This window comes from Indicator indicator, chromosome Z (assembly GCF_027791375.1).
Source record: "Indicator indicator isolate 239-I01 chromosome Z, UM_Iind_1.1, whole genome shotgun sequence".
Taxonomy (NCBI): domain Eukaryota; kingdom Metazoa; phylum Chordata; class Aves; order Piciformes; family Indicatoridae; genus Indicator; species Indicator indicator.
The window spans coordinates 20,743,570-20,753,326 of record NC_072053.1 but is presented as its reverse complement, the minus strand read 5'-3'; the positions used below and the strand labels follow the sequence as shown (position 1 = coordinate 20,753,326).

Sequence of the window (9,757 nt, the reverse complement as noted above, 5' to 3'; positions counted from 1 at the left end):
CGCGCGTGCAGTGCAGAGTCCGATTTGTGAGCTCTAACACCCCGCTCCCGCCCCTCCCTGCCGCCCTCGCCCCGCCCCTCCGCGGGTGGGTGTCTGCTGCCGCTCTTTCGGTATTGGAAGAGGCGGCGCCTGCGCGCGGGGAGGGGCGGGGTCCCGTGGGGCGTCCGTGCCATGTGTGCTGAGTGCTGCCTGCGCGCGGAGGCCGCCTCAGAGTGGGGGCAGTTGCCGCCAGGCAGCGCCGTGCCGGACCTCCTGCCGTACGGGCTGCCGGCCGCGGGCTCCTGCTCTGGGCGGGGAGCGAGCCCGGGCCATGTCCTCCGTGCGAGGATTCCTCTACGGTTACTTCTGCTTCACCAACCGGGCGGCCGCTCGTCGTTCTCTGCTGCTCTGCCGGCGGGCGGCGGGGACTTTCTCCGCCCTGCCGGGGCTGCCGCTTCTTGGCGGCGCCCACCAGCGCCTCTTCGCTTTCCATGGGTTGAGCCCCGACGCCCTCAGCGTGGCAACAGGGCGAGGGGCAGTGGGGGCCGGGCCGTGCACGCCGCGACGGCGGGACTGCGGCGGGCTAGGGACGGCGGGCAGCGGGTTCCGGCCGTCGCGGGTGGCTGTGGTGGCGAAGACAACGCGGTACGAGTTTGAGCAGCAGCGGTACCGCTACGCCGGGCTCTCCGAGGAGGACCTCAAGCAACTGGTGAGCGGCGGGAGGGGACGGAGGGTCCCGGCCTTCTCAGGGTGCGGCGAGGCCCGGTTATGGGGATGGGCCCGCGCGGGGTAACGTTGAGGAGTTACCGGGACGATGTCTGGGCTCCCGAGTGGGCCGTCAGGCCAGTTTTTGCGGTGTGGGCCTGGGGTCTCACCTCAGCTCAGTTCGCAGAGCGGTGCTGGCGGCTGGGGCGTGGCCGCTTCCAGGCGGCTGTGCCTGTCCCGCCACCTCCCCGGGCCCGTGAGCCCGACTTTGAGCTGGCGAGTGGCACCATCCGCCGCGGTAGCCTGTGAGAGAGGGTGTGAGCCTCGTCGCTTCAGCGCCATTCATTCATCTGCTGCAAATTACTGAGGGATTTGTGTAGTAAGCGTGTTTGTGTTTTATCCTCTGAGTGATTCTAGCTGCCTTCAGTGACTTGCCGGGTTTTTTTTTTTCTCTCATTGTGTAGTATAAAGGCTGTATTTAAAGAAAGGCACGCTGAGGAAAGCACTAATGTGAATATTCCCTCTGAGGCTTAGAGAGGGCTCATTCATTTCCTCTTGCTCCTTTGGTGTGTATTCTTGCCTCACTGCCTCCTTCAGGTATTTTTCTAACAACTCCTCCAACAAAACAGCTGATTCTTATTCATATCCATGTGTCTTGTTACCATTTTTAGAAAAGCCTTTTTCTTTGGTCTTGGAGAAGGAGTACAAGGGCAGTACTGTGCAAAAACAAGTGCCTCTCCCATTAATGAAGGTATAATAAGGAGAGTTGGTATCTCTGAAAATTGATGTATGCACTTGGTGTCTAGTGTCTTCACCTCCATCAAGCTCAGTGATCCCATCCTGTCCTCCATATAGACAGGGACTGCCTCCTTCCAGTGCTGCTCTGCCACAGGTCACCTAAAGGATGGTACCTGCCATAGCTGCTTTGTTTGCAAGCAGTCTCTGCACACCAGATCATGAGTTTGTATTATTGCCTTTATTATGAATAAGAACATTAATTTGGGTCTCTCTAACTTTTTGATCTCGTACAGCTGGAAATATTTTAGACCTTGGTTTGTCCTGTTTGGATTAAACTTGCAAATGTGCTTAATTTACATAGTAGTGACAAATCATCTTGTTTTGTAATCCACTGTGATAAATAGTACAGTATCTAAAGCAAGACAATACTTATATTTTCCTGCATATGTCACTTGGTCATCCACCTCCTATAGGATTCCTTTCCAGACATTTTTATATGTGCTTTTGCTCTCACCTACACATGGGATCCAGTTGCTGAGATGTCCTCCTATTTCCCTTCATATGGTGGCTGTGGAATAGCAATGTCTTGCAGACCTCCTCTGTAAGACTGCTTTTGTCCTCATTTAAACCTCCTTTGAGGAAGTATTTCTTGCCTACTAAATGCAGAGAATCAAGTCATCTTAAGTGTGCAGCTAAAACCAAGAAAACTAAAATGGTGTGTTTAGTCATCTTTCCCTAACCACTGGTGTACAGGCAAGACTGGACCAGGTGAGTAGTGTTCTTGACTGAATGTAGCAATAGGTGCAGTTTCTCTTGTTACATGTTTTGCATCATCAACCTGTTTCAGTCTGAAGATGAATTTAAAAAAAAATTACTCTGAGTAACTTTTGGCACTTGATCACTCGAGAGCAGTGAAAAGGAAAATGACATAGTGGATGGAAGTTGGACCATGAGCCAGCAGTGTGCTCTTGTGGCCAAGAAGTCCAATGCTGTTCTGGGGTGTATTAGAAGGGGTGTGGTTAGTAGGTTGAGAGAGGCTTTCCTCCCCCTCTACTCTGCCCTGATGAGGCTGCATCTGGAATATTGTGTTCAGTTCTGGGCCCCTCAGTGCAAGAGGTACAGGGAACTGCTTGAAAGAGTCCAGTGCAGAGCCACAAAAATGATTAACGGAATGGAACATCTTCATTATGAGGAGAGATTGAGGGAGCTGGGTCTCTAGCTTGGAGAAGATGAGACTTAGGGGTGACCTCCTTAATGTTTATAAATATGTCAAGGGTGTATACCAAGAGGATGGAGTCAGGCTCTTCTTGGTGATGCTCAATGACAAGACAAAGGACAAGGGGTGGAAGTCAAGGCATAGGAAGTTCCATGGAAACAGGAAGAAATTTTTTTTCACTGTAAGAATGACAGTATACTGGAATAGGCTGCCCAGCAGAGTTTTGGAGTCTCCCTCTCTGGAGATACTCAAGACCTGCCTGGATGTGTTCCTGTGTGACCTGGTGTAGGTGATGCTGTTCTGGCAGGGGGATTGGACTAGATGATCTTTCAAGGTCCCTTCCAGCCCTTAACATTCTGTGATTCTGTGGGATACACAGTATGTAGTGGTTACAGAAACACAAGTTGGTCCTTTTGGAGAAAGGTACAGATTTAAGATAATTCTCCATATTTTGGAGAATCCTAGATTTTTATTCTAGGAATGATGTTTTTTTTACGTGCAGCTTTTCCTTGAAAATACTTTTATGTGAGGAATTGAAGCAATCAAACCCAGTGTTGCCAGGCAGACAAAACCGAAGGTGCCAAATCGTGTAACATTGCTAGGCTGTTGCTGTATGGATGGAAATACAGAGATTTATGCAAGAACACAGTGAAGAGTTGTATGTATAGGAATTAAGAAAGTGAATGAATTTTCTTTACTGTCTATGTAGGGGTGGTGCTCTGTTTATCCTGAAGATTTGTGAATTGAAGCGGTCATGAGTCTGTCATGGGAGCTCAGTCACACAGAATGGCCACACTGGGCAAGGTGGGAGTCAGGACTGACATAGAAGCCTGCTTTTAGGGTTGCATCAAACTTGAACGCAAAAGTACATAGGAGAAGTTTGGCTTGCCTGGTACTGTAAGCTGTTAGCTAACCCAGAAAGGAGTGGTGATGGTGGGAATCATATTACAGTGCAAGGGGCTCAGGTGACCCTACAGCTGGCTTGTGGTGTGGCAGCATTGTGGTATGAGCGAGTCTGTACTAGTGCCAGCTGTTAACTGTCATGAGTCTTCAGATGTCCAGATGCTGAAGTATGTCTGAAGTACAGAAATTAAATTTCAAGGCAGTGTGTTAGAGGCTTATATTTGAGAAGCCCAAACAGCTTGTTTGCCTGCTAGTTGCGGGCAGAGGAGTTGTTTACAAGTTTGCAGATGGTGACTGATGTCTCTATGTGGAAGCTTCAGGTTTTAGTACAGCGCAGTAGTGATCATCATGGATCTAAGAAGTTGTGTGAGATCACTGAGGCAGGCGAGCAGACCTGACTTGGCTGTTGCAATCAGTGTGTTTGCATCTTAAGACAGAAGATGTGGCAAGTCATATTATGCAGAAATGATACTGCATGCGCGTCTTTGGGTGCGCATCCTAATTGCGCACCCAATTAGGATGGAATTTGTTCCATATTTAAGGAGATTATAGATGAATCACTGTAGTGATAGATAGTAATATATGATACAAAACATAGCATGTGTCATACATAACACGCTACATAAATCACAATATACTCCAAGAAGCAGAATATCTCAGTATTGAAGCTGGCTGGCTGACACTTAAAATGAACAGTAGAATCCCTGATCATCTAAATACTGTGGCTTTTCTTTTTGACCCACCAAGTGAGTTGTACTGTACAAACACTATTAAACATTTCAGAGTTAAAGCTGCAAGGTTATAGTCATTATGTGTTCAGAGATGGTAGAGGTTGAAGAAGCAGTTCAGACAGCAGAAGCAGAACAGACAAGAGAGCAAGGGTAAACACTTGAAAGTAGACTTGTGGAAGAGTAAATCTTTCATTGTATCTCTGCATACATGTTATACTTGCTTGCTCCAGGTAATTACTTTGAAATATGTTGTGTCAGATACTCTTACACAATTACAAATGAGTCTTTTAAATCTGTTTGTACATGTGACTATCGTAATGAGTATTCTAATTCTGAAATATTCTGAAAAGCATAATTAAATGTTCTGATGGCTGTTGTAAAGGAGAGGTTTTCATTTCTTCTCAACTAGAGACCTATAAAAATGAGAGCTACTTCTAATACCAATAAATAAAAATGCCTCAAAATGCCCCAGCACTTCTTAAAAAAAAAAGTGTTGCACCAGTAAATTGTTAATAAAATCACACAAGGAGTAATTTTTTGGCCTTCATGAGATTTAAAGAGTCTATTGGATTTCTAACACTTGCAGTTACCAGCTTTAAGTTAAATACAAATGCTAGTCCTTTTTCTAAGTCACTACAAGTAGTTTCCTTACTGGAAATGACAACAATTCAGTGATTTGAATTTCTTCTGACCTGTTCATTTGGATTGGCATCTAAATATGACTGGTTAAAAAAACGAATGATCCGGTCAACTAGTACTGTGGGCTAGTGTGTGTGTCCTGGCTGTTTATTTCTCTCTCAGCAAACCCACAAAGAGCAAGCATTGATGTTGTTCATATGTGAACTGAGAAAACTTAATATCTTAGTAGGAGATAAATCTTATTTATTACTCCTGTTTTGTTGTTGGTTGGTTGGTTTGTGGGGTATTTTTTTGTTTTGGTTTTTTTTTGTTTGTTTCATAGCACAGTCAAGTGCAGCTGCTCACTTCTCACTGCTAGAGGGTATCTAGGGAAGATCAACAGTTTAGATTTCCAGACATGCTTCATTTGCAGTTTAAATTACCTTTCAAAGTGTCTTGTTGAATGAAAAGTTATGTTTGTTTTGGTCTTAATTGGAGGAAAATGACTTAGTGTGAGTTGCACAGTGGGGAAGGAGAGCAAGGAGTTGCAGGTTTGGAACAAGTTTTGGTTCTTCTGAACCAGTGCAACAAATCAGGAGGGGTAGTAATTTCAGAAATGCAAAGTTCATAGAGCTTTCTTGAAGACTGGTATCTGGGTAAAGAAAAGGTAACCTGTTAGCAGGATATATTGTCTCCACAAAAAGAGGCACAATGCAAACTCATCTTCAGCACAGGGCACCAACAACATGCCAATCAGAGCTGGGCAGGAAGGAAGGAATGTTTTCCAGCAGGTAGGAGAGTTTCAGTTGGAGCTCCTGTGTACTTCTACAGTATGATGTTCTTATGCATTTGTGAGCAACGCTGGAAGGAGGATCTTGGAAACTACAGTATTGTCAGTCTGACAGGGGTAGGAGGGCTCTTCAGAGGGATATGGCCAGGCTGGATTGATGGGCTGAGGACAATTATATAGTTTTCATCAAGGCCAAATGCCAAGATCTGAACTTAGGTCACAAAAAACCCATGCAATGCTGTGGCCTTGGGACAGAGTTGCTGGAAGGCTGCTTGGCAGAAAGGGACCTCAGGGTGTTGATCAACAACTGGCTGAACATGAGTCAGCAGTGTGCTCAGGTGGCCAAGAAGGCCAACAGCATCCTGGTCCATATCAGGAATAGTGTGGACAGCAAGAGTATAGAGGTGATTGTCCCCGTGTACTCTGCACTGCGGAGTCCATACCTTGGGTACTGTGTTCAGTTTTCGGTGTTGCAGCATGAGAGATACTGAGTTGCTGAAGTGGATGCAGAGAAGGGCAGTGAAACTGTTGAAGGGTCTTGAGAATAAGTCTTAGAAGTAGTGTCTGAGAGAGCTGGGGTTATTTAGTCTGAAGAAAGAGAGGCTGAGGGGAGACCTTATTGCTCTCTCTAGCTACCTGAAAGGAGGCTGTATTGAGGAGTGTGTTTGGCTCTTTTCAAACGTCACAACTAGGACAAGAGGAAATGGCATCAAGTTGCACCAGGGGAGGTTTAGGTTAGACATTAGGTAAAACTTCTATAACAAAAGGGTTATCAAAGTCTGAAAAGAGGCAGCCTGGGGAAGTGGTTGAATTGCCATCCCTGGATGTATTTAAAAGCCATCTAGATAGGGTGCTGAAGGATTTGGTGTAGTAGTGGTCCTTGTAGAGTTAGATAATGCCCTGGTTGGACTTCGTGATCTTGGAGGTCTTTTCTGAACATAGTGGTTCTGTATTAAATTTCAAAAGTGAAGATAAATGAATGCACACTGTCATCGTGTAACATTGAAAAGCATAGTTTCCAGTGGTCTATGTCAAAAATTCTCTGGGAAAAAACGTCTTTAGCTTTATATAGTCTCGGCGTAGTATAACCTGTGTTTTGAGTTCTGTATGCTTCAAATTCAGTTGATTGATATTTATTTCCTCTGCCTTTCAATATTAGTTTGAGTACAGTGCTCCTAACTTTGAAACACTTTACATGAAGAGCATCTACTGAAATACTTCACATTACAAAATAAACAAAAATGGGTGTATGAACTCGACAATGAAAAGCTTTACAGTACCACTTCATTGACCAATTTTCTTTTTAAGGATATTACCTCCAAATGAACCACTGTACATTTGGATCCACAAGAGAATATAGGGGTAAATACATTAATACGTGCTGCTTTCTAGAGTAGATCAACTTTTTTTTTTCCCTTCAAGAAAAACAAACGAACAAACAAACCCCACATGATTTTTTTGGGGAAAAAAAAAAAACAAAACAAACACCTGCTGAATTATGTAATTTTAAAATCAGAATTCAGTTGAACGTTGAAATTTGTATATTACTTTTTCCTTCTGTTGCCTGCCTTACAGCTGTAAGAATTCTAGTCTTTTGAAAATACATAACCCTTTCTAAACAGCGTTCTAGTGGATCACACACATTTGGACTGAAGTGCAATCCTCTAAACCAAAAATCTAAGAATAACTTCCTAGTTTCCAAAAGTCTTCCTTGGGGTAATGGTGTGACATTCACAAACCTTGAAACTCTAGTACGTGGGAAAATACTAGTGATCAAGAGTGAAACTAAAAAATACATCTTTCATTTTTTGTTCTGTAATAAAAAAACCCCTCTGTAACAACAAAAAAATAAAAATCATATATTGAGTTACAAGTAAAATAGTATATTTCCAAGAGAGAATTTTCTAAGAAACATGGAAACTTTAATGTGCTAGTAACAACCATTTCTGCAAGTATCTAAATTATGAAGTGAGAAGAAACACCCATGTCACTACAACCTTGCTTCAAGTCTCCCCTCAGTCTCCTTTTTTCCACACTAAGTAATCCTAGCTCTCTCAGTGCCTTTGTTTTAAGGAGTGAGACATAACCTCTTCACCCCTTTCCAAAGGAGTAAAGAAAACACTCCACACGGGATTGGAAAGAATTAGAAGCTTAAATGGAAGTACTATTCATAACTACATACAATTGTACAAAAACATATAAAATACGTAAAGCTTCATAGTCCACCTTGGCCATAGTTCTCCAAAAACCTCCTTAGGCCAAAGCTTTCCTCCCTGCAAACCAGGCCAAACCTCTAGGCCTCAAGTGCCTGCCCTCCCACCCTCCATGCCTCTCTACTCCTCCTCTCTGTACCAAACTCGAGTGATGCAGCTAAAATTCAGCTTGCCAGCTCCAGGCCCCACTTCCCTGCATAGCAAAGATAAGAGAGCCCACGCTGGGAAGGGGACAGAGAGAGTGAGAAGGGGCTGGACAGCTTATGCTGTTCCCTTATAAACGGGAGATGCAGGCATTCTGGGATTGAAATAACAAAAGATTACACTTTCTGGTGTTCATCTTCTGGACTGTCTGGTCCTCCTGGAAGACTTTTCTATGGTTCTTAAAGGTATATACCCTCAAACCATAGCACTCATCCACTCCACATAAGACCTGTTCTCAAGACTTCACCAACTTTGTTGCTCTTCTCTGCATGATCTCTAGTACCTCAACATCTTTCTGATACTACAGTGCCCAAAGCTGAACACAGGTGTGGCCTCACCAGTGCAGAGTACAGTGGTGCGATCACTTCTATACTCCCATTGGCCACACTATTCTTGATGCAGGCTAGGATGCTGTTGGCCTTCTTGACCACCTGAGCACACTGGTGACTCATGTTTAACTGGCTGTCGATTAACACCCTGAGGTCCCTTTTTGCCAAGCAGCATTACAACCACTCAGCCTTGAGCCTATAGTGTTGCACGTGGCTGTTGCAGCCCAAGTACAGAACCTGGCACTTGGCCTTGTTGAAGCCCATGTACTCGCATCAGTGTTCAGTAACTGTAGTTGCATCTGCTTCAATCCAAATCCCTTCTATGGTGGTATTCTGTCATTAGAGAAGTTTGGAAAATATGGAAAAAAATGAGATGAAGTAATTCCTTTTTCCATGACGTTTGTTTTTTTCCAGTACACCATTGAAGTGCTTACTCATAGACCAAACACGCAAAGGGAGGGTATTTCAGTATACCTAAGTTTGACTACATGGATTATGCCACCAAGCATCTGATACTTCATACAGTTGCTTTTTGGAAGTGACTTTAATATTGTCTGTAAGTACTTTGTAGTTGTGATTTATGACATTATGTTGCCTGGATTCTACCAGGTTTCTAGAAACCACTAGAAAGCAGTTTCTGCTCTGTTTATAGTTAACACAACAATTTGTTCCCCATTAGCATTTGAATTACAATAATTTTATATTGTTTGGTTGTGCTTAAGATGATAATAATACTGAAATGAGGTAGGTGAAGAATTAGTAAACAGTTTTTGATATTTTTACTTTAGTTCATGTATAGATCAGACTCTTGCCCCAAAGCAGAATTTCTGAAAAGCTTCAGGAAAATAATACTCACTCTGCCAAGTAAAGAATTTGTTGGAGTCATCTACAGAAGTAGTAACAGATGAAATGCTATAATGTGAATGAATTCATAATCATTCATCATATGATACAGCGTATATAGCACATGCAGAGGAAGCATTTGAAATGCTGCTGTGACTATGTAATGAAAGTGAAAGGTTTAAGCTGGAGAAGAAAACATTGAGGAAAGTACAAAGGAAAAAAATCCTAACTAAAGCAGTCTGTTTGGCTTCTGCAGCACAATGGATGATGTATGACTGGTGGAATCCTAGCAAGTGGCCCGGAACAGCATTAGGAACACTTCTAAGCAGTTGACAGCTGGTTAGTCAACAGTAAACAGATGGATACTGGGTGGGTAGGAGCAGCCTACTACCTTTCTTTTATTTTAGGTACTGCATTGTTTAACCTTCCACATTCTTATGAGCAGTAGTGACCTGCATAACATCTAATAACCCAGACTGGGATGGGAG

General features: G+C 43.8%; 1 protein-coding gene across 1 annotated transcript in view; it reads left to right on the top strand.

Annotated features, from left to right (window-relative positions):
• The first annotated feature begins 310 nt into the window (after nucleotides 1-310).
• The window catches only part of NADK2 (NAD kinase 2, mitochondrial), a 39,944-nt gene continuing 30,497 nt past the window's right edge, over nucleotides 311-9,757 (top strand). Inside the window, exon 1 of the mRNA XM_054397532.1 lies at nucleotides 311-688. Coding sequence (XP_054253507.1) covers nucleotides 311-688 — 378 coding nt within the window. The remainder of the gene's footprint in view (nucleotides 689-9,757) is intronic.